Source organism: Oryzias latipes, chromosome 1 (genome assembly GCF_053564925.1).
Source record: "Oryzias latipes strain Hd-rR chromosome 1, Olatipes_Hd-rR_3.1".
Lineage (NCBI taxonomy): Eukaryota > Metazoa > Chordata > Actinopteri > Beloniformes > Adrianichthyidae > Oryzias > Oryzias latipes.
The window spans coordinates 35,784,921-35,810,296 of record NC_136237.1 but is presented as its reverse complement, the minus strand read 5'-3'; the positions used below and the strand labels follow the sequence as shown (position 1 = coordinate 35,810,296).

The 25,376-nt window shown below is 39.7% G+C and overlaps 1 protein-coding gene and 1 long non-coding RNA gene across 8 annotated transcripts in view; one reads left to right on the top strand and one right to left on the bottom strand.

Annotated features, from left to right (window-relative positions):
- Window positions 1-25,376, bottom strand: part of sh3pxd2aa (SH3 and PX domains 2Aa) — a 94,093-nt gene that overhangs the window by 18,115 nt on the left and 50,602 nt on the right. For 3 of the 5 annotated variants that reach the window (XM_020712136.3, XM_020712191.3, XM_023954995.2), the window contains 4 exons: window positions 22,374-22,399; window positions 19,057-19,101; window positions 16,301-16,429; window positions 3,617-3,730 (listed from right to left, as the gene is read on the bottom strand). In XM_020712136.3, coding sequence (XP_020567795.1) covers window positions 3,617-3,730; window positions 16,301-16,429; window positions 19,057-19,101; window positions 22,374-22,399 — 314 coding nt within the window. Of the gene's footprint in view, window positions 1-3,616; window positions 3,731-16,300; window positions 16,430-19,056; window positions 19,102-22,373; window positions 22,566-25,376 lie in introns of those variants that run through there. The other 2 variants (XM_004065662.5, XM_078954283.1) reach the window with 2 other exon arrangements.
- LOC144994903 (uncharacterized) overlaps window positions 1-25,376 on the top strand; it is a 67,824-nt gene that overhangs the window by 21,738 nt on the left and 20,710 nt on the right. For all 3 annotated transcript variants that reach the window (XR_013658592.1, XR_013658591.1, XR_013658593.1), the window contains exons 2-4: window positions 11,363-11,453; window positions 14,027-14,130; window positions 15,841-15,923. This is a non-coding gene — a long non-coding RNA (uncharacterized LOC144994903). The remainder of the gene's footprint in view (window positions 1-11,362; window positions 11,454-14,026; window positions 14,131-15,840; window positions 15,924-25,376) is intronic.

Here is a 25,376-nt window from a genome sequence, read left to right as displayed (position 1 = left end):
ATATCGGCTATCGGGCACAGTTGCAGGGGAAATATCAGTTATCAGTATTGGCCCATCCCTTATATTTGTCATACCCTGACATAAGCAAAAATGATGTTTAAAAATTGTATTCCATCTTTACGACGAATACTATATAAAGTCAAAGTAATATATGGTGGGAAAAACATGTTTATCACTCCAAAACTTTAGTGAACTCCGACCTGTAGGGTATGTGAGCTGACTAGTTGTTCTTTCAGCTAATTCCACAGACATTACAAATGATTAAAAACAGTTGCATTATTCACACAATAGTTTGATTGCGTTCTTTTAAATGTGGAGGTCCCGCTGATGCAAAAGACACTTCTGAAATATAGTTTTACTTAGAGACACTCTAAAACTAGTGATGCTTCTACTGAAACAAACACTTTCATGCAAGCACATTTTCAGGCAGTATCTTGCTGCTTAACTATTAACCCTTGTGCTGTCTTAAATGACCCCACCCTTACATCGATGTGTTCTCCCTACCATGACAAAAGTGGATAAAGGTGGAAAGATTTCATGTAGTCCATGGACACCAGTGAAGATCGCAAATCATTGAAGAAAAAAGGTGCAGTGCTCTGTTTAGTGGGTCTAGATGACCCAACTCCCAATGGTAAAGTGCCTAAGATAGCACAAGGGTTAAAACAACTATCCATCCAGCTAATATTTGTGTGTTTTCTCCATTTGGTAAAGCTAAAACCACAAACTGACAAGTATCTCTCTCATGTAGTTGAATGTGTATGGAGGTGTGCTCTTGAAGCAGTTAATGTACCCTGAACTCCAAACATTTATCCTGACCAATTGAGAAGTCAATATAATAAAGGCATGAGTGATTTGTCATCTCTGAGGCCACATTGAGAGTGAACACATAAATGAGGGAAAGGGCGGATGGTGTCGACACTTGTCTTCCATCTATCTTTCAGCTGTGGTAATCTCATTTCTTCTCTGCCATTAAGCTTCTTGACTTCTTCCCCATCTCATCTCCTCATCGATCCCCTTTGCAAAATATCCACCCTCTATCTTTTTTGTGTTGCTCATGTTACCTTTAATTTCTTTCCCCTTATGATTTACTCTTCGCTAAGCAGCAGTTTTCTCCCATTGACCCCCCGATAAATAATAAAATAAAAAACATATTAAGAAATGTTATTTGGAGGTAGGGCTGTGACGATAACCGCATCACCGCACGTTTTTTTTTGTTAAGTTTTGCATATGGCGCGTGAATGGAGCTATAATAAACACATTAAACACATTCATCTTTCCTGATAATTGACTTTTTCCACTAGTCCTGTGTTCAGACTTTCCTTCTTTTTTTCACTGTTTTCTCCTTCTCTCCCACAGCTCTCTCTCATAGGCGCGCGCTCTCAGTGCTTCCGCGCTGCACGTGCCACGCGGCTCCCTTTACACACAGGAGCGCGCTTTCAGAAGCACACAAACTCATTCTACAACAGAAGTTTTCGTCTCGCGAGGAAATATGACAAATTTACTGCGTTCTAATTGTTAATTTACATTGTATTAATTTCCGTTTCAAGCTGCGTGCGTTCTTAAGGGCGCGCGACACGGCCGCCCGCCGGAGGATTTTGTGTGTGTAGGGAGGGGGGGGGGGGTTATTAGGGTTCACCTTCACTCCAAACATGAATGCGCACTGTTAGATTTCCATGAATATCACTACATGTTTTGTTTGGGAACTATTTTTTGCAGCGTAACGTTACGTGTCTGTATAAACAAAGGCGGAGCCTCCTGTCCCGTGTTCTTCATGGCTACCGGAAAAGTGACAAAGTGTCTGCAGTCTGTTTATTACTGGGCAATATTTAATATTCTGAGAAGATGTGTGTACCAAAGAGCACAGGTGAAGGCTCGCGTGCAGCTAGAGAACGGTCCGCTGCAGAGGGATCAACACGCACCCCCAACATACGTGTGCGCACCTTCCTCCTACATGCAGCGCTGACCCACACAGTCACAGTCAATCCACAACACCTATATGGGTTTTATATATAGTTAGTTCATTAGTTAGGTAGTAGTTAGTTGTTACTGTTATTTTATAATAAAGAATACTACGTTGTAATTGTATTTATTACTGATGCGGCCGCCGGGGGATTTTCTTTTTTTTTTTTTTTGGAGGGGGGGGGGGGGGGGGGTGCGGTTAACCGCGACACCGCGCCCCCTGGTGGTTCATCACCGCGGTGATGAAAAATCCGTCACCGTCACAGCTCTATTTGGAGGTGTATTCTACAGAGTTTTTTATAAATAATACTCAGCCAATTTAATTGTGGTAAAAATGTTCAGCATAATGAAGAGAGAAGGGTAGGAGTTTTGCTACAGGGAGTGATAAAGTGGCCAAGATGCTTTCAACCCAAGAATGTCAAAAGGGTGTTGATGGGGATGATGTGTGACTTTAAAGTCCTAAACACTGAATTAATTATTAAACATGAATGGCCAGAGTTTATTATTTTAGATGGAAAAATAAAAATAGTTTTACATTTGGCATTGCTTTTTTTGGTTGATGACAGCATGTTCTAATGTCACACACTTAGGTTGATTACACTAACATGTCCAACACTGGAGTTCAAAAACTGATCCTTAGCTAACTTAAACAGAAAGTAACTTCTAGCTACATATTGACCGATGATGATCGGTCAATAGAAAAAGAGAACATTGTTTTTACCCTTTTGACAAATGTCAGATGGAAGCGCTTCTTTGTGCCTGCCACTACTGAAGTGTAGAGTCTCTACCTCAAATCTTTACGAAACTCCTCCCTTAGTTTCTAAAGAATTATAGCAAAAGAAGCTTATTTCTTTTCTCCCGTCTTGTGAGAACCTTTAACCTTTTCTTTGGATGGTACTAAAAATTATGCCCTAACATTTTGCAGCACTTTCTGTTGCAGACCTACCAGAAACAAGTTGCTTACGATGGGAACCAAGCACTACTGTTACTACAGGAATGTATATACCAAAGTGGAAAAAAACAACATACCACTGTAGTACTTCCCAACAGGGGGAATGAATTGAGTTAAAAAAATTACACTTTTTGTAAAATACCTTTTTCTACATTTCTTTGCAAACAGTAACAAAACTTTACCTCATTCAGAATTGCGTACTTCTTTGGGACACCGGCAAGAAGTAAAACTAAATTACATTTAGCAGATATTTTTACAGACCGAGCACAGTCTGCAAGCTTGCAGCTAGAATTTGCATTTTCAGAGGAGATGTCCTTTCTTAGCTTATGATCCCTTGTGCTGATATGCTGGAACTGTTTTTATCTCTCCTAGATTGCTTTGACCTGAGAGAAAATCTAGGGTTTTGAGTTTTGACACCATGATGAAATTCTCTGTCTTGGACCAACCTAGTAGATTACAACAAAACAAGACTTCTGAGCAGGAAGAAAGACATTTGTGGTTCCAAAACATTAAAAGCCCATTAGGCGGTTTCTGCTATTTTAATGCAGTGCTGCCATGGCAGGCTTCTAATGTTTAGCTGGACATGTGTTGGTGAGGCAGTCTAGTCTGAAGGACCACACCCAGCTTTACACAAATGTTTCTTACACATCAGCCCCTTTGACAGATGTGTTTGTTTTGTGAATAAAATAATGTTTATGCACAGACCTTCTCCAGTCCTGGAAGTGGTCAGATCCGAGTCATCTCTAGTTCCACTCTGGGACTCCAGATACGTGGCTGGGACCCAACCTTGCTCCTCTGCTGTGCTCACAAACCACCATCCTGGAAACAGAGAACACATTAGTTTAAATGAGTGAGTGGGTGCAGATTTACTGATTTACATCAAAGAATGTCTATTGAGAAACAAAAACAAAATCTACAGACTAGGGCTGCACGGTATAAGGAAAACTTGCGATGTGCTATATTAGTGATCAATATTGCGATGACGATATAACTAGCGATAAACAAATAAATAGTAAAAACAAAAATCAAAACATTTCCATTTGACTGCAACAGTTTAATTTATATAAGAGTCAAAATATTTTAAATTACACTCCAAATGACCCTCGTACATCTGACATAAAAGCTCCATCCAATTGGTCAACAATGTGAAGGGCTGTATCTGATTGGTCAAATGCTTAAAGGGATTTATTAAATTTGTTAAATACTTCAAGTTGCCATAAGATTGTTTTAGTACATTTAAGGTTTACCATTTATTGCGATTTTAGCAGACTTTTGCGATATGGATATTGCACAACCTGAAATTGCGATAACGAAAAATTTGCGATTAATTGTGCAGGCCTACTACAGACACAGGTCTGTAGTCCAGACCTATGTCTGGTCCCCCCTTAGCCCTTTAAATGAAAGACGGAAGATCTGTGCATGAAGATTTTTTGTCAGGAGTATTGAACAAAAACACATTGAGAAGATGTAAACTCCATGACAAGATACAAGCCCAAGTATGAGACAGAAACTGTTTGCTTCATTAATAATAATAATGGATTGGATTTATCTGCGCTTTTCAAGATACCCAAAGCGCTTACATTGTGTCCATTATTCATTCACTCCTCATTCATACTTGGTGATAGTAAGCTACGGTTCTAGCCACAGCTGCCCTGGGGCAGACTGACAGAGGCGTGGCTGCCAGTTCGCGCCTACGGCCCCTCTGACCATCACCGGGATCATTCATGCGGATTCAAACACCAGTGGAGCCACACTGGAGGCAAGGAGGCTGAAGTGTCTTGCCCAAGGACACAACGACATTTTGGCTGGTGGGAGTGGGGATCGAACCGCCAACCCTTCGATCATTGGACGACCCGCTCAACCACCTGAGCCACTGTCGCCCCTAGGCGAGAATTAGGTGTGAAAAGTTCTGCTCAGTCTTAAAAAAACATCTGATCGTTGTCATCATCTTATTGTAGAGACACCCATCCTGATAAAAAATATCAACAACTTTTGTACAGCGTTCTCTAGTTTATCGCCGGGGTTACGTTCCATAAATAACCGTTATAGGTGAAACAGACGTATTATGGGTTTTTTAGGACAAAGATAAATATTTTCACTCTCTTCTCTCTTGTTTAAACTCTCAAAGTTCAAACCTTAATAAAATAAAATAAAAAGTCCAGTATAATAGAATTAAAACATACATCTGCTCGCTATTAAGATTGATGAAACTCTAGCAAGCTACAAGTCCTGCGTCTCTCTGCAGAAAACATGGCAAACAGTTTTCACAAGATGAATACACCCATAGAGAGTGAGAAGATGCCTGAGGAATGGAGGAGAAGCGTTCTGGTCCCGATCTTTAAGAACAAGGGTGACACGCAGAACTGCAGCAACTATAGAGGAATAAAGTTGATGAGCCACACAATGAAGCTGTGGGAAAGAGTAATGGAAGCCAGGCTTAGGAAGAAGGTGGAGATTTGTGAGCAGCAGTATGGTTTCATGCCCCGTAAGAGCACCACTGATGCCATTTTTGCTTTGAGAATGTTGATGGAAAAGTACAGAGATGGTCAGAAGGAGTTGCATTGTGTGTTCGTAGATTTAGAGAAGGCGTATGACAGGGTGCCTAGGGAGGAGCTGTGGTACTGTATGAGGTCGTCTGGAGTGGCAGAGAAGTATGTCAGAGTAGTTCAGGACATGTATGAGAGAAGTATGACGGTGGTGAGATGTGCTGTAGGTCAGACAGAGGAGTTCAAGGTGGAGGTGGGACTACACCAAGGATCAGCTTTGAGTCCTTTTTTGTTTGCTATGCTGATGGACAGGCTGACAGACGAGGTAAGACAGGAATCTCCCTGGACAATGATGTTTGCGGATGACATCGTAATTTGCAGTGAGAGTAGAGAGCAGGTGGAGGAACAGCTAGAGAGGTGGAGGTTTGCTCTGGAAAGAAGAGGCATGAAGGTCAGTCGTAGTAAGACAGAATACATGTGTCTGAACGAGAGGGATCAAGGTAGAAGCGTTAGGTTACAGGGGGCTGAGGTGAAGAAGGTGCAGGAGTTTAAGTACTTGGGGTCAACAGTTCAGTGTGATGGAGAGTGTGGAAAAGAGGTGAAGAGGCGAGTGCAGGCAGGTTGGAGCGGGTGGAGGAAAGTGTCAGGAGTGTTGTGTGACAGAAGAGTGTCAGCAAGACTCAAAGGAAAGGTGTACAAGACAGTGGTGAGACCAGCTCTGCTCTATGGGTTAGAGACGGTAGCAGTGAGACAGAGACAAGAGGCTGAGATGGAGGTAGCGGAGATGAAGATGTTGAGGTTCTCCTTAGGAGTGACCAGGTTAGACAGGATAAGGAACGAGTACATCAGAGGGACGGCTCATGTTGCCTGTGTTAGCGACAAAGTCAGAGAAGCCAGACTGAGATGGTTTGGACATGTTCAGAGGAGGGACAGTGGATATATTGGTAGAAGGATGTTGGAGATGGAGCTGCCTGGCAGGAGGGCAAGAGGACGGCCAAAGAGGAGATATATGGATGTCTTAACAGAGGACATGAAGTTGGCTAATGTTAGGGTAGAAGATGTCCATGACAGAGTGAGGTGGAAAACGATGATTCGCTGTGGCGACCCCTGATGGGAAAAGCCGAAAGAGAAAGAAGAAGAATACACCCATGTCTTAATAATTGCCATCATGTTAACAGTGTAGTATATCAAACATAATTATTGTTTGCTGGGAAAAAAGTTAAAATTTACTTTAATGTAGAGATGGGAAAATTGATACATTAAAAACTTGGATGTTAAAAAAAAACTGAAGGTAGAACACCACCTTCATGTAGACTCATGGAGAGGTGGCATAAAGTAGCAGCCCTTCATGTAGTATATAAATAAAACTGATATACTATATATGAATATACTATACTAATATCCTAAATATAGAATCCTGATCCCATCCTGACAGCTGATCTGTGGTATCAAACAGAATCGTGTTTGAATCAGGTGTTGCTGTGAGGACATGATAGTAGTGGATCAGCAGACAGCAACTGTCACTGGTTTTAAGACGATTCAGCTTTATTAGAGTTCTTCCTTTCAGAGCCATCGTTAACCAGGCTGTGACAGTCTGTCAGTCTTTTCCACACAGGCTGCCGTTGAATCGTTTATCATGACAACATTAATGAAGAATAACTTTGAAAAGACAATGGGCTTGCATTGCTTGTTGGTGTTTCTGACTGTACACCATATGCTGAATGCACTTCCTAATTGTCACCATTATTATAATAAAGATTTAATTTGGTAAGCAGATGGTCTATAGACCTCAGATTGGAGTGCATCTGTGCATGATAAATGCTTTTTTTGTCTCTTGTTCTTTGCCTGGATGAAGGCATCTTACTAAAAACAAACACAGAAGATGGCCTAGATTAAGATGAGAAATACACATTAGTTTGGCAACACAATGCAGGATTGGCGTTCAGAAACTACCCATGAGCAAACTGCAGCTGTTTATTATTAACTGTTTAAAGTTCCACTCCGATCATCTTTTAAACCATTTTAAAATCGTTCCCAAAGTATTTTAATTGTGACTATGTTGATATGAGCCAAAATGAAAAAACCTTCCCCCACTTCCCATCATCCATCTGTTTACACTCTCCCGTTTGCTTACAGCCCCTCACACCCCCAAACCTTACATAAAAAATGGTGAGTAATATCAGAACTATCCAGCCGTACAGTTTTGAGCCAGACGCCAGTTCAGATGAGAAAAAACAAAGATGTGCATGGATCTAATTTTCTGCAAGTGGATGCATCAGAATGGATCTGACCAGGGAGCTTGTGGGCCGCAGATTAAAGGTTCTACCTCTTAGCTAGAAGCTTTTTCAAACTGCATTTTTCTGTCTGCTCCTGATTCCAAACAATTAGATTAAATACAATTTAATGCCTAATTTTCTTTGAATATGTCCTCCATCAGAAAAATGCTACAAGAACATATTAAAAACATTATTTTCAGAGTGAGTCTTAAACAAGATTGCAATTTTACACACTCATTCTTAAAATAGAGAAAAAAACTGTGGCTACTAGTTTTAACTAGCTATACTATTCATATGTTATCAAGGTGGCTTTCAATATTAGCCAATGATACCCATAGAAACGGAAAGAAAAATATAGAATTTAACTTACAAATAAAACGATTGCCTTCTTTAAAATACAGGTTAACTTTCAATGACAATTAAGGTTTATTTAATTGTTAAACAACTAAGAAAGCACAATATAACCCTTGAAAGGCTTGTTATGGACCTTAGTCCCAATTATGATTGTCATTGCACTCTTTGGGTTTCTTTGTGGTCTGGGTCTGTTTCAGGCACTGTCACTCTCAAACCATCAGCTGTTACATCTGTTTCCAGAAGGTTTGGTGTCCTTGATTACAGTATGAATGCCAAAAAATAAAGGTTAAAAATGTTTTTCGCGGTCTTGCCTAAATATCCTGTTGTCTTAGCGCACTTTAGTAACAGACGGTCGGATTAATCCCTGAGAATCTCTACTGATTTGTAGTAAAGGCCTTGTTTTTGTTATTATGTAAAAGTGTACACAAGGCCGGAACTGTAGAAAATTCAGAGCAAAAATTGCAGACCTTGATGCACGTCACTACCTCTTTTTTTGTATTTCTAATGCCAAGCAAAAAAAACACTGTACCTCCAGGATCAAGATGGTTGCGCCAGTAAATCCATGAAGTCAAATCTTATCTACAATGACCTTAACTTCAACCACACCAAAGGATGTTCATCTATCAATTCTGCTAGCCATCCATCATTTTTCTATTTTCATTGAGCTAAATAAGTCCTTGCCCCAGATTGCTGGGTAATACCTAATGAGTAAACTATATTGATTATACCTTAGCACAATTCTCAGAGATGTGCTGTGCTTCAATTGGAGAAAATCAACCCATAGGAAATTCACATCAAAATGTGGTGCCACTAATGACCTCCTCCATGAGCTCTGAGGCTAAACTGTTTCCAACAATATAATTTTGTTTATTATAGTTAGGAAAACAGTCTGATTAAAAATACATCATTTGGAATTCCAGTGATCTGCTTTCCTGAATATAACATTATTCTCATTTATTTGGTTTCATGAGTCCAGCCTCTCATGTTTTTGTTCTTTTTTGCATTTTTCCTGAAAACCTCAAAGGATCTGATGGACAGAAATAGCAGCTTGCTTCATATGAAACAAGTTCATGTTTTGATAAGCTAATTCATTTCAGCTTTATAAAACTAAAAACAGAGTGGGAATTGAAGCCACCTGTTGGCCTGTCCAGGTTTAGCACGGAATCAGAGTTAGAAACTCATCCTCCCAGCATCTCACTTCATATCTTGAGGAATAACAGAACTATAAATTGTCACTCAGTGATGGAAGGCTGACGTGCATGCACTGACCAGAGTGTGCTCCACAGCTGTAGAACATCACATCTGATCAACACAAAGCACAGCAGATAGGGGAGATAAAGGAAGATTCTAGCCTATTCAGGCTAAATAGTTGAGTGGAGACTTAAAGAAAGCACAAAAACCAGAGACAAAAGAGGCAAGTTAAAGACATTAAAGTTAATTAAGAGCATTAACATTAGTACAACACTGTCCATCATGATTTTCTCTAACAACCAATCATTGGTTTATCAGAAAGTCATGCTCAAAAACCTGACTGTCAAAACTGGTGTGAAAATAGAAGTTTTGATATGTTTACATTTTTTTTAAATAACACCAGCATAGGTTTAGTTCAAAAAGTGAATATTAACCCTTTACCAATGGTGTCGACCAAATAGGAATTTATTCTCCTAAATTCAGCAAAAAAATATCAGATGTAGTGTCCCCCCTCCCCCTTTTTTTTCTTTTGGAACACATCCATTCATCCATTTTCCAAACACACTTAATCCCATTTGGGGTCACAAGGCTGCTGGAGCCTATCCCAGCTACTATTGGGATAAGGCTGTGTACACCCTGGATAGGTCACCAATCTCCTGCAGGGTCTCATAACCACACATACATTCAGCCCTAGGGACAATTTAGAAACATCAATTAACCTATAAAGCATGTTTTGGGCCTGTGGAAGGAAGACTATGCGCCTGGAGAAAATGTACTTATGCATGAAGAGAACATGCAAAATTCACACAGGTCCACAGAAAGAATTTGAAGCGGCGCCTTCATGCTTTGAACGGAAAGTGCTAACCACTACACCATCATGTAGCCCTTTGGAATATATCTTCACAGCAAAAAAGACACATGCCATTCAGAAGAAAACTGACCGCCCACCTCACAATCTATTGGAAGTGTGCTGCAAACATCTTTTGGTAGGCTCAAAATAGGCAAATCCATCCAAAGTGGCCTCTATAATGTCTCTGTCGTCAAGAGGCAGCTTAAAATAACATAACCTAATTACCTTGAAAATCTAAACATGCCAAGGGTTCAGCTACAGCATTGGCAGCTGTTGTAGACATGGTCAGAATAAGAAGTAATTTTGGTTCAAAAGTGGCCTAAATGTCAAAGACCATCTTTAACTGAGTTTAAAAGAGGAGCTAGAAAAATCCAGGAGTTGCCCAGAGGCCTTACCTGATGCAACTGTGAACAGTAAGTCTATATTAAAGCGGTTTCTTACACCTAAACCATTTTTCAAAGAAAACTGTGGTTTGGAGCCAAACAGATTTGGCTACCTGGGAAAAGATATTTCTCTGATGACCATTCCTTTTTTGTTTTTGTCAAATTTCCCTAGCGATTTAAAACTTTAGAAAAGCCAAGAGCAATGGAGCAGCTCCAGTCTGCAACATGTGTCTATAGCCCTGTGAACGGTAACGTTCTGGCATTTGTTGGACTCATAAATCTCATTATGAGGGAAAATGGGCACCATAAAAGTTGATAAATGAGGACCAGAAACTCTGCTGCCCACCAACCGTACATTAGAGGAGACTACATACAAACAATGAAAAAAAATTTAAGAGGCAACCATTTGTCTTAAATAGAATAGTTTAATGCTGTTGCTGCAATCTACCCCTGTAGTGAGATATTAACAGCTGGCTACGGAAGTCCTCGGAGAAGCTGGGTCGAGCAGCTTGTTGACAGATTAAAAGTTTTTGTTGAAAATCTGCCCCGTAGGAGGAAATCTGGACTGAAGATTGTCATGCAGATGGAGAAAGATGAGTCAGTCAATTAAAGCAAAGTTTAACTTGGCACAACAAATTCATTGATGAATGCAAAGGCTGACCAAAACACATCAGTGACAGTGAAAAAAGATTAGATAGATCAACAACAGCTGTTTTTTTTCTATCACTCTGTGTAATAGACTGGGCGTGTTTCAAAACAGCACAAAGTTGTGTAGATAAATGTGTTAAAGACAAGCAATTGTGAAGAAGAAGCATATTGACATTTTGCACACCAGTTTTCTGAAAACCTTTTATGTATCTAAAGACAATCTGGGCTAAAAAAATCTAAACTTCCCTTTTTATATTTGATAGCAGTTTCATAAAGAATTTGAAGAGGTTCCCAGACCAGCCCTGTGGGGACATTGTTCCAGGACGTTTCTGGATCTGTTGAGAAGATTTTCAGGTATCGCATTTCTAGAACCCTTTCAGTTAAAGATCATTTGACCTAATTACGGTACTTTTTTGAAGAGCAGGAGGTGAGTAGCTCTTAAACTGACTTTACTCCCTTTATTCTTAACATAAAAGGCTTCACAACAGGTTAGGCAGCTGACTAAGCCCTGAACCTTGAGAAGGTCTCCTGTAGACAACAATTTACCAAAGAAGTAACAATGACATTTTTACAACAATATAAAAAAAAGCATAAACAATTTCATGATCTGCCCCCAACCAACAACTTTCTGCTCCAAAATTTATTACAAACTCCATCAACAAAACCCCACTAGTGCATCATATAACAGAGTTAACGGGACATTTTGTTACAAGGCATGTCTGAGAATTTTTTGTGTATTCAATTCTTTTTACTGAAGTTGTCTGCAATTGTTACACAAACAGCAGGAAAAAACCTAAATTTACTTATGATTGTTTAATCCAAGTTGATAAAAGCATTTCAAATAGGCCAAACCACCCTGACTGTATTTGTATAGCATTTGAATAATAACCTGCATAGGTCACCATGTGATAGACAAAATTTGCGGTGTTAATATTTTTTTTTTAACAATAATTACAGATGTTTTAAGTCTGCGAAACCCTTCACTACACACTTTAGAAACTTGCACTTGCACAAACGCTACACAACATAACATTTTCACACTATTCTCGCTTTGTTTAAACTTAAAGTTCAAACCTTTGTATAAAAGTAAATCCAATATTATAAAATTAGAGCAAACATATGCTCAGGATCAAAGATTTCAGTAGATTGGCCAGCTGAACACATTCTCTAGGGGAGACAGGGCACAGAGGACGCAGTCTACACTCAATCTAGATCAGGGGTGGGCAATTCCAGGCCTCGAGGGCCGGTGTGTCTGCATGATTTCCAGACAGTCTTGCCCTACTCATGGCTGATTACCTGGTTCAGGTGTGTCCAGCCAATCAGAACATGCCAAATCAGGGTTTGTTGAAAAACATACCCTGTGCCCACTTTTGATCTAGATTGGGGCTGCACGATATGAGGAAAACTTGCGATATGCGATATAAGGGATCAATATGGCGATAACGATATAATTTGCGGTATATAAATAAATAGAAAAATAACCAAAAACATCATTCCCATTTAGTTGCAACAGTTTAAAAATTATACTCCATATGACCCTCATCGACATAGGTGACAATCGTCTAACATAATAGGCCTCCATCTGATTGGTAAACAATGGGTAAGCCTCCATCTGATGGGTCAAAACATAAAGGGATTTATTTGATGCATTAAATGCTTCAAGCTGCCATAAGATTGTTTTAACACATTTTGGGTTTATGACTTATTGCGATATTCACCGTCTTTCGCGATATGCATATTGCAGAGCTGGATATTGCGATAACGATAAATTTGCGGTATATTGTGCAGGCTTAATCTAGATGCAGGACACAATATGCTGTAAAAAGCAAAAAATTGTGCAAAGTTGCACCAAAAAAACAGCAAGACTGTGCAAGGTGAACCACAACATAGCAAGGGACAACTGTAGATGAAAACATTATCAGTGTAATTTCATATACTGAACAGTAAATTACACAACTCCCCCATATGAATGACTCCCCAAAGTCAAAGAAAAAAATTCAGCTTTGTCCTCCTTTGTATTTCACAGAATTTCAGCAGTTATGCATGTTTATTTATTTTGTTAATAAATGAAGTCCCAGACTGGATAAGGGTAATCCTCTGGGTTTGTAATTAATGTATGACTTCTTCAAGAATTTTTAGCCCAGTTGTGATTTGGTGCAGATAAACCAGTAAAAACAAAAGAAACAAAACCTCAAGTGGTGATGCTGCAGAGCCATCTGGACCTCAACAAAGCAGCACTTACACAGGCTGAAGTAATCATACTCTATTTTAGAGGCTGGGTGTGTGTTGCGTCATCCAAATGTCCTCTATAGCACAGTTGTGTGTCTTTAAACACAGAAAGTCCTATTTTTTTGCTCAGGCTATTAATTATCCAAGTGCACCTGAAACTTCCACATTCCTAATTGGTCGTTCCATCTGATATTAAAGAGACAACTGCTTCTCCTTTCTTCTAACGCCTGAATAGAAGATATGAAAAAACCCATCATCTCCTACATTTCTGCACGCCAGAAATCTTGATATGTAAGACAGCAAATATAATTGGTGTGTCTTCAAAAGAAAACTAATTGGAGTTTTTTTTAGCCACTTTCTGTCCTGGAAAGCAAAAACCACCAGCTTTCTCTTACACAAGAGGAGGAAAGGTCAAAGAGAAAACTCTGCAGCTGAGGGAGGAAAAAAAAAAGGTGAGACAGGAAGAAAAAAAGAGATAAAATGGATATGTAGAGGTGAGTGGAGGGAGGTAGCAGATGTTTGGCTGGGGCTTCAAAGTTCTCCTCTTCACGCTAATTTCCCCCCAAAAAACACCTGCACGCATTTCTGTCTCCTTAGAAGAGTTAGAAGAGTCTTGATATTTGACAGAGAAGCCTTTTGGAATCTATTATTAAGAATTTGCCAACAAGGTGACTGTCATCCTTGTTTCTACCTCTCAGCCTCTAATTAGGAAGAACTCCCTGAAGAGCGCCGAGCTCAGCAACGCAACGCTGCTTTCCAAGACACTGCGTTGAGCTGGCTGCTTTTTCCAGCTAAGTAAGGCGTAAGTCAACTAATATACTTAAATATAAACCCAGTGGAAAAAAATGCTGCCACATTAGCCTCAGTATAATGGTCCCAATGTACTGTTGCAGCTTCTTTAATTAGATTAATCTGCTTCAATAATTCTCTGACCTTAGTCATCCAAAAAATATGCTTTGATTCATCGTGTGGACTCTCTACTCACATCAAAGCTAGAGTGTGCTTGTTAGCTTAGGCTAGAGCTATACCTCTAATCTGGGATAAAAATGTACTTAAAACCTTCTAACATTAAGGAAAAAGTTTTATTACGTGATCGTTAGCCAAACTAAAGCTATATACACACTGGGCATGTGTGGGGCTTACATTGCTCTATTACGATATATGAAAGACTTGGTGTCATATCATTCCGGCCTGGCACAAACCACAATTGTTAATTTCACCTTCAAATATCTGTTAATATCAATTATGATGTGAGTCGAATGGTTAAATCGAATGAATCGTTACACCCCTAGTTGCCTAGAAATCTAGACCCAAAACCTCAGTGGATCCAGATTTTAAATTAAAACGTGGCTGAATTTCTTGCAATATCAAGAGATCTTTTACAGCCATTTTCTGCATTTAAGCCAATGCTGACAGGAGCTGGAAAATATATTTAGAGGCCTTTATTTTAAAAAACACAGTATTTATATGTTGAATTTGCAGATTAATTTTTAAGATCTACATATTGAAATGCATATATCTGTTTTGGTACAGTGTATTTGGGTTTGTCCATCCTTGCTTTACTGGGACATTCTTGTTTACGAACACTCTTGAGCTTGAGAATGATGATTCCAATAAACTGTGCTCTAACTTCTGTTTAGCTTCATAAATCTCACTCTCCTCGACAAGTGCTCAAAAGGGCTCTCATTTTTACAAAGGACCTGGTAATCAATGCTGAGTCACCTACCAGAGGGGCAAAGTTTATCTGACTTTGGCTCCAAACACATAACAGTGTCAGCTGAAGCCTGCAAACATTGAAAGGCCTGACACATATGGCCCAGTGTGTACAGCAATACATTGAAATAAGATAATCCGGTGAAGTGTTGAGGGTTTCCTGTGGAGGACTAAAGGACATCCTGACTTGTTGCTGATGCTTTGTGACACACTCCAGAAGATGAGTGCTAATTTACAACCAGAGCAGACGTCTACAGTGAAGCCTTGAGAGGAGGATGGTGATTGGGGGATATTTTACAAACTTTCACATGTTTGTTTTGGCTTTGCCTCCAAATGATGTCATCCTCATCATCATCACCATCATGGCTGCTGTTGCTCCACTTCTGGATGACGGCAGCACATTCAACTCTTGGTCATCTGTGAGCTCAGAAGAGGCCGGTGTTGCTCTTAGACTTTCAGTACATGTTAGACCATGACTGGAGCTCTGGGACAGGCCTGGTCAACAGATGCTGTCAGGCCCAGAAAAAGGAAACAGAACCGGAGAGGAAAATTCCTGTGGAGCTTGGATTGCACTCGTGAATTTTTGTTTCAACCAAACACTCAATCATGCAAACACTCAACTCTAAAGAGTCGTTGCCACAAACGTATAAATTAAGTCAAGTGTTAAAAGCAGCACCGAAATTCTTTGACTGAAAACCATGTAAAACATCTTCAAAATGTTATTGCAGAAATCTGTAAGAAAGAATGCTAAAAACACGAATGAGAGCTGAAATTCAGTTTTGCTTTTTTTTTTGTACAGATCTCTCAAGTTGTGCAAGCTGTTTGCGGGCAGAGGCTGATGAAGATGAAAATCAGATTTGGCCATAAAACTCCAACGATGGGGTCAGTGCAAAAAAGAGCAAAGTAAATTGATTTTGAAAACAATGAGTAGAGAAATTGATTGACTTAATATTTAAGGAGTTGTTATCACTTGGCTTGTTCTGAAAAACTTTTAGTCTGTGGTTCTTATACCAATGATCTGGCGTACATCCATAACACAGCCTTTCTGCTGTATATGCATACATTCCTTTTCTGGTCAGACAGCACCTCCAGCTGGTGTCAATCTGCCATTTAAGGCCAAGTAGCATTAGAAAATGTCAAACATCAAGAAATCAAAAGTGGAACAAACTCACAAAATGTTAGCTTTTCTTGCTCTTCTAAACCTTAGATTAAGGAGATATTAGTTCTACTGTCAGATAGTCAAAATCAAAACAACTTACCACTTTCGCTCTTCTCGATTACATCCACTGTCTCGCCGGCTTTCAGGTTGATCTCGGAGTTTTCTTGCCTTTCATAATTGGCAACGGCCACATACTGCTCCAGCACCATGGGCTCCGAGCTGTCAATCCCTGAAGGGAAGAAACAGGCCGTCAGCCACCTGCCCGCCACGGTACGCCGCGAACGCCCGCTGCATCCAAAAGCCTCGCTATGCGCTCGGTTCACCGCCATTGTCCAATCCGCTACCGCCGTTCCTCCCTGTCCGATCAAAGCGCGACTTTGCAACTAGGCTGCATCTTCCCAAAGGTTTGGCCATAAAGCCGACCCCTTCCCACAGCAAAGAACTGAGGAGCATCAGAGAGATTCAAACCAAAAAGGGGGAACACAGATGATTATAGGGGGCTGCATGCCACAGCTAGAGAGGATCCGTCAGCAGCAAAGGGACGGTCCAGAGGACAAAGCAAGGGAGGAAAAGATCAGCTGCCGGCGATCTGGTCTGAAGGGAGCGAATGAGTGGAAGAATTGTGAAGTTTCCCTATGGAAAATCAACTGTGTGGTTGAGAGGAAAGGCCTCCCCAGCGCTGCCTCTGGGAGCCAGTAGTTGGACAAGGAGATGGAGGGGGGGTGTGAGCACACCAATCATAGTAGTCTGCATGCTGGCCTTAAATAGAAACATATGAGTGGACCAGAGAGAGTGAGAGAGACGTGGGGAAGGAGGCTGGGACCATGTTTATGTGAAACAAAAGAGGAGATTTTCAGTTGGGGCTCGGTGTTCTCTTTCACTTTCTACTAATGTCGAAGCCTTGGAACCCCAGCAAAGTTTTTGCTCACATTCTGAACTGACATTCTGAGAGACGCAGAAGCAAATTTACAGAAACTTGAAATGCAAATTCATGTTTTTATAAAGATTTATTGCTGGGAAATGACTGAGTGACAAGAAAACATTATTCCGCTCTAAAAACTTCCTTAAATACTATCAAATAATGTTTTAGGATTCATTTCTAAAAGAAAACCTTTTACTAGTTATGGTTCTGTGTTCAGATCCTCTTTCATTTTCATTTGACCTTTTCCTCTGTTTAGCTGTTGTCTGATCATTGCTAACACCTGGTTTGGGTTAATCACCACAGCTGCTCCTTGTTTTAGTAATATGTCCCTCTCTGTATAAAAGTAGCATTTAGCTAATGTTTTCAGTATTTAGTTTTTGTTGCATGGAACAAGAAAAAACAATAATGAGATTTGCAATAACGCATTAGCAAAAGATTTGCATAATTCTAGTAGCAATAAAAAAAGGTTAGTTTGTTAGCTTCAATGTTGGATTTCATCCATCTACCTAGCTGCTCTGGAACTTTTGATCTTAAAGCTGTTTAATGCATATTTTTTTATTCAATAAAACATATTTGGCACTGTATTTTAGATATATTTTTGGCATATTAAAACTGTTTGCATCTTTTGTAATATGCTAAATGTTGCTAACTTAAATGTTGCTATCCTAAATTTTTAATTCTAACCGTTTCCTCACCAGTCCTGGAAATTGAAATCATTAAGTTAATATTTCAAAACAAATATGCACCAAACAGATAGTTTTTTTTCTTATGTAAGTTATGTCCAAATTCACCCACTGCTCCCTAACCCCCAAAAGTCTATATTGTGGGTTTTATTGCAATTCAGAGACATACTTACTTAAATTTTTTTTATTTATTTAAACACTGAATGTGACATCAACTATTTGCCAAAAAAAAAACTAACAAATATAAACATTTTATGAAAACGATTTATGAATCCACTATGTTCTGATGATGAAAATGTGTATGATGTATTGTTGCGAATGCAGACGCTGGTTTCACCACAAACTCCTGGTTTATTCACGAACAGCTCTCGTTACTGTCGGCCGTAACCACGCCACACAACCAGGAGAACCCCCAAAGAACAAACTCGCCTCTTGTCTCGCTGTCTTTTCCCCTCCCTCAGCACACCCCAGTCCTCCATAATCAACAGAGCAATTTAGCATCTAAACAACAAAATATTAACAATGAGAACAGAACACAGGGATGCTGCAGTAAAAAAAATAAACTTGCATTCATTTTTCAGCAGACAAATCTTTCAAATATAATGCATCGTGGTCTATATTGACCAATCGGGTGCACATCAGTGCTCCTCTGTTTTTCACATTTAGGCCACTGGATTTTGGAATCGTACATAAAATAGTAATCACATCACATAATTCATTAAGTCATGAGTAGTGAGAGAATTTGGACTTAGCCTAAATATATGTATTATCTTGGGTTGGTGTGTAAAACGATTGCTTTTAAAGAAACAGATTTATTGTTGTTTACCTAAATTTTGTACTCATTTCAGTCTTATAAAGGCTACAGTCAGGAATAAAAGCAGAAATGATAAAGGTGTGACACTCTTTCATCATTTTTGACAACATATGTCTTGATTAATTCACCAAGTTTAAACAAAGTAACCAGTTAAATAGTTCTCACTTTTCAAAAAATGTGTTTACTCATTAGCTTGAGCTTTTTTAGTCTGCTTCTCTGACGTAGCAACACGAATGATGTGGGAAATAAATCCAGATGCAAACACTCAACATGCAAAAAGCCGCAGACGTTGAGTCTGAGCAGATGCTGCATGCGAAGCAGGACAAAACTAAGGCGTGAAAAGAAATAAACAGAGAAGCTAGAGAGGATGCAGCTGAAGTATGGAGCACAGCGAAGCACGCATGCTGCTGACAGACTGTCGACACACACAAGGCTACCTGAGGCCTCTTTTCTGGGGCTGTCTGTGAAGCCGTACATCCACACTGCAGACATAAATAAAGAAGGAAAGAAGCAAAGAGTGATTATTCCCTTCAGCAGCATGCAGAAGCAACAGAAAGCTGTGATACATCATCATTAGCTAAGAGAGATTACCAGAAACTCGAGGCCAACTCCCCAAAAAAAGTCCACTTCCAATCCCATCCCGTCCTTGTAATTTAATTGAATATCCCTATTATTTCATATAATTCTGTATTTTCCAATATTAGCTGCTCCCCAACTCTTCCTCATTTTTCTACACTTTGTGAAGTGTTAAAGTGATTATCATCCACCTCTAAGAGCAAACACAGGCGGTGGTGATGAAGCTTTGAGGATCAGAAGGACATCAGATCAGTCACAGTATTTTACTGCCTGTTCGGCTGATGCTCATTTTTTCCTGGACATGCATCTGCACATAAAAATACAAACTGCAGAGGAGAACAAAAAGGAATGTTTTCTAATGTCACCATGCGCCCTTTAGTTATTTACTCCTGACATCATATGAAGAATTTCCCTTTCATAGATGAATAAAATATTTGTCTGGATTTATAACTGTTGCATGAATAAAAACATCAGATGTAAGACTTTGATGGATATTTTCCAGAAGGAAAATCAAAAACTAAGATTGAAGGACAAAAGTATCAGTGAGAGAAAAAAATCTGCACAAAAACTCAGCCTCTGGTAGGCTTTTATTATCTTTCTGTGAACAGTAACTTTCCATCATAAAAAACGTGTTTTTTTCCAAACCCCTTCTACAATAACAGTTTGAGGTTAGTTGGATGAGTTTATCAACCTGAGCCTGAGTCGTTTGCTAACTGAAGGATGTTTGTCTTCAAACTTGGTCTGGATCTTTTAACGGTTATTTTCTTACAAACGTTAAGTTTCTATCATAAGTCTGGGTGCAAACATTGGAGTTTTGGTTTGGGCTGGGGTTTTTTTAGCTATCTCCGCCACTCTGATACAGAAGCCTTCCTTTAAGGCTAACAGGCTGTATCCTAGGGCTGGGCGATATGGTCTACAAATAAAATCTCTGATTTTACTTTTTTAATTAGATTTTTGATTTTTCCCCAATTTACCCCCCCCCCCCCCCCCCCCTTACGGAAAGCAACAAGTACAAACGGCAGACAACTACTTAAAACAAATTTTCCTTTTATCTAATCAAATGCAAGACAAATGTAACCCCCATTTCTGGGATGAATAATAAATAAATGAACACACTCTTGGAATCAAAGTCCCAGCTGTGTTTTGTGTCACACTTTGTAGTCTAGACTAAAAGGAGACAAACATTCAGTATTGTTTGTGCAACCATCATATATTTTTACTAAAGTCAATAATGTTATCACATATTTGTGGCATAGTTTCTTTAATCTGAAGGAAGCTCTGTAAATGATCAACATCAACAGACTAAAATTAAAACAGCACTAGCCCTCCCACCCCAAAGAAAAAAGACCCCCCTTGGTTGACTCATCTAAGACAATAAAAGCCAAATCCCCTCTCACTGCTGTGGGGCATTTGTTGGATTACCATTGGCCCCTAAAGGAGGGGCATGCTTAGGTCTTAGTTCAGCTGGGGTTGAGTCCCATAGTCAAACCATGACAGAAGCCCACCACATCTGATTGATATTAAGTCTCTTTTCTGGGTTCATCCTGTGAACTAAACCCTGAACTGATGTCAATTATTGTGGGTTTTTGAGGCAACAAAGCAGCAAAACAAACAGGAGTTCTGCATTCACTAACGTGGTGGACATTTTCTTGGAACTGTTCTCCCCAAAAATGTATTTTTACGTGAAATAAAAGATGACTTCTGGTGATTATTTTCTAACCTTGGGATTGAATGAGCCATTTGACCCGTTTTCCTTTCAGTTTATTAGGTTTTTCTGATTAACCAAAGCTCAACTCGATGGCCATCATGAAAGATTATCTTCTTTGCCTTCCAGCTGCTCCCAAACCCAAACCGTCTGCCTCCATCTAACTCCAACTCTGGTTCCCCCTTTTCCACCGACTGCAGGCCAATTTAAAGATCTCAATAAACGCTGAAAGTTTAACATATGTAAACACACATTCACTTCCTTTACTCTTGAAAACACTAACACACACCTGAAAATACAGTCCTCCATCCTGCTGCTGTTCAATACATCAGCCAGCAACCTCTTTTGCCACACGTAAACAAGAGAACCCCTGTCTGACAGCCTCAACCTTTGTGGCCCCCTCCATTCTAACAGAATCTGGTTCTCACATAGGGGAGTGTGAGCTCTGTCTCAGAGCAGGAGGGGAACCTGATGCCAAAAACAAACAAGCAAAGACATTTGACATGTGTCCCGAGCTAACCCAAAGCTACTCAAGTCAGGGTTTAGCTTTAGAAAACCAGCATGACATTTATGACATCACAATTAGGACTTACTCACAGGCAAAAGCAGATTAAAATTGGCATTAATTTAGTATTTTTTATTAAAACGCATAACTATCTCCCAATAGTAAAGTCTGTCTCAAACACAAAATTGATCTACATCTTTAACCCTTGTGCTATCCTAGGCACTGCAACATTGGGAGTTGGGTCATCTAGACCCACTAAACAGTGCTCTGAACCTTTTTTCTTCAATGATTTGTGATGCTCACTGGTGTCCATGGATTACATGAAATCTTTCCACCTTTATCCACCTTTGTCATGGTAGGGAGAACACGTCAATGTAAGGGTGGGGTCATCTAAGATAGCACAAGGGATAAAAGTCAACAGGAAACTACAGATACCCGTACAATTTGACACTTGTTAAATTCAGAATTTTTCTCTTTTGTCATTGGCTGTTTGTCAAGGTCCATGTGTTGAAGAATACCAGAAAAAATGCTAAAACTACAATTCTCTAGATTATGCTAAAGGAAAACTAGCTGAGAAAAATACTGTTTATGTGAGGCTTAAAATGTGCAACAGTGTTAGTTACAAAAAAATAATGCTAAAATAACTGCTAATTACTGCTAATGCAACGTTTAATGTTTCTCGCGAAATAAAAAAAAAGATTGCTGAATTCCTGAGAGGGACGGAAGTTGAAACATGTTTACTGTATTTAACAGCTTAACATGCATCACACAAATCTTTGTTGATACAACTCTAGCTGAATCTTCAAATGTCCAGCAAGAAACGCAGCAACACACCCATCTCATTTAAAATCCTAACGAACAGACACCACCCTAGAAAACGGAAAACAAACAGAACATGTGACAGCCAAGACGAAGACCAACACAAGGCTTTTATGTCATGCAGGATTAAAGAGGGATGTGTGACTTACCAGACTTGCGCTTGGACCCATAGTCCCTAAAGGAGAAGCAACACAACAGGGACATGATTAGCAAAAGTGCTGCTGCGTCCACAGTCCAGCTTTCAGTCACAACATGTGGATCCTGATTCCGCTGCACTGCTGCAAAAACACATCCATGCAGTCATCTTCCACACACTGCGCATTGCATGCGTCCAAAGGGAAACAAGGAAAGACACAGCATGAAGAATGGAAAACAGAGGGAGGGATGACTTTGGCCAGCTGCCGGTGCTCCCTGCAACAGACACAAATTGGTCACGTGCCTAAAGCCGCATCCTCTTCCCTTCCTCCTTGTGCTCACCAGATTTGACAGACACAGGATCAGTCTAAGACGCTTTACTAAACAAATGCTAATGTGATTAAATCATTAGGATAGGCTTTAAATGAGAAGGTAGTATGGAGGTATAAGTGACCTGCTTTTCCTGTCTGCAGTGACTCAGGCAGGCTAGAAACGGGGTTAAGAATGAATCAAACCAGCTGCGCATGTCCTTTTTGCTGCTGCCTGGTAGCACAGGAGAATGCAGAACCTGAATGCTTATGACGTTGGTGACAAAGTTCCTTGAGTTTAAAAAAAAATTCAAACAAACTGAAAAAGCATTTCTGATTTCTAAATAATGTCTCATTTTGCTCCTGTCAGGCCGCTTATTTCATTGATGAAATCTCTCATCAAAAAGAGCTGTGGGATTATACTGCAGTAACTCGGCTCTTTGTCTGATCCCATGTGAGCTATTAAATAAACGCATCTTCCCTAATGACGGCCTCAAAAAGATACAAGCAGGATAAGCCAGAGGCACTAGCGCTTTATGTCCTCTTTAAGACAGACCAGCTCCAGATTCTTTAGTGTCACTGTGCTCTACTCTCTGATCTGATGTCTCAGTGGGACTGACCACAGCAAATGAAAGAGGCCTTTATGCTGAGCTCTCCATGAAGATCTTTGTGTGCTACCAACCAGAATATGCTTCATTGTGACTAAAAATAGCCATGGAGTGAGCAGGACTTGACTCCCTTGCCTCATCCTATCCATCTGAAGCCATGCTGGACACATAACAAACTGGAACTGACTAAAAGTAACGGGAAGTATGTTGTGGACAGACGGGATCCCAAAGCGGGCACAATATCCAGATGATTACTCAGTGGACTTTACTTCTACCACAGCTGTTAAGCCCTTAAAGACAGAAGCTCTTTGAACTACCGTAACTCTTCAACTGTTTACGCAATTTTACAACCAGATTCTGAAGCAGAGAAACCCAGCTTTATGCCGATATAAAATGCTTTACGTGGTGCTCTTGTCCACGTCAGAATCAGCTGGTTTACACTGATTCCATTAACACTTCACTACTGTAAAATGTTGCATATCATAGCAGCTTAATATGTTGCGTATCATAGCAGCTATTCTCTGCTTCAGAATTTTGTTTATTGTGTAAACAGCTGAAAAGTTACAGTCATTCAAAGATAGTCTACACTGGAGCTACAACTCCGGCGTTAGAGTAAAAAAAAAAAAAAGCTAAAAATTAATGATTAGAATTAACTGAGAAGTAAAAATTGAATAAATATGTAACTATACATTAAGAATCCTTTCTTGGTTTATTATATTTATAACAGATCCATACTGTGCCAGAGTCTAGGGAACCAGGTCCACCCTTAATATGTTTCACTTAACTCTGTCCCAATGTGGACAGAACCAACCATTGCAGCCAAAGTACAGTACTCTGGGTTAAACAGAGGTAGGGGTCATTCAATTGGATGGACCTGACAGGTTTGTTCAGTTGACCACACCCATAACAAAGATGATTATTGCACCAGCCAGCACAAAAACGTCCATAGCCCAAACAAGATAGAGATAAAGGTCTTCTCTGTTTTTCTGGATACGAATCAGAGGAAGAATCAACAAATACTTTAGCATAGTAAATGTTAGTATTAAGAACTTAATGTTTGTTTTTAGTTTTAATTTATTCAAATATGCCTTCAGGGCATCTGTGAAGCATTAGGCAACACGGGAGGGGCAGAGTGGGGCAAAACACAGAAAGATAATGTAGGAAGGAAACGTGAGAGTAGAAGTTTACGGTCCACCATCTAGCCAGTAACCCGTGTCCCCCAGGCTGAAACTGAACTCCTCCCTGGAGGGCTGAACAACCAGCTTCCGCTGCTAGGACCTGTCCAACCTCCTCTGGAAGCATGAAGAGGAAGAAGCAGGGTGCAAAATTAGGACATTTCTAACCATTAGATCCTTTTGGGGACCAAACAGAAACCGTACAGCCATCCAGTGATGGTGGGGTTTGACGGGGATTTGGGAAAACTTCCAGAAATAAAGTAAGAAAAGCTAAAGATGATGATCCACAAACAGCAATAAACAGAGAAAAAACTGGCCCAAAAGGACGTTTAGTCATCACTTTGTGTTTTGAGTCAGTAGATCAGGCACACTGCAAAAACATTATCATGCAAAGGAAAGTGCAGTCTGCAGTTTTCATCTCTCTGACATTTAGTCAAACACACCTGAGATCTGTGAAGCTACAGCAGGTCAGCACACTGCACTAGATTCACAGCTCTGAGCAGTCAATAAGTCAAATCAGATGTTTGTGAGATTCTGAAACTGAATATGATGCAGCGGAAGCAGGTTAGCTTCAGGTTAGGAAACTACTAGTATGATATGATCTTTATGATAACATATTAGTATTATTATGAAGCAAACAGCTAATTTTCATGCAATTAGAGGGAAAAAACAATCGTTTTTCTGAATTAATATTAGTTTACCTAAAGGCCTTTATTGTTGTCTATCTTAATCTGAAGCTTTTGATTATTTAAACAAGCTATTATGAATATTTATTTATGAAATTATTTAATGGAACTGTTTAAACCCAACCTAAAAGACATTTAAATACTAGTTTAATTATTTGACTAAATATAACTTTAATCACAAAATTCCATCTCTACATTTTTCCTGTCAGTCATTTTTGAAGGTTAAGATCGCCTGACTTT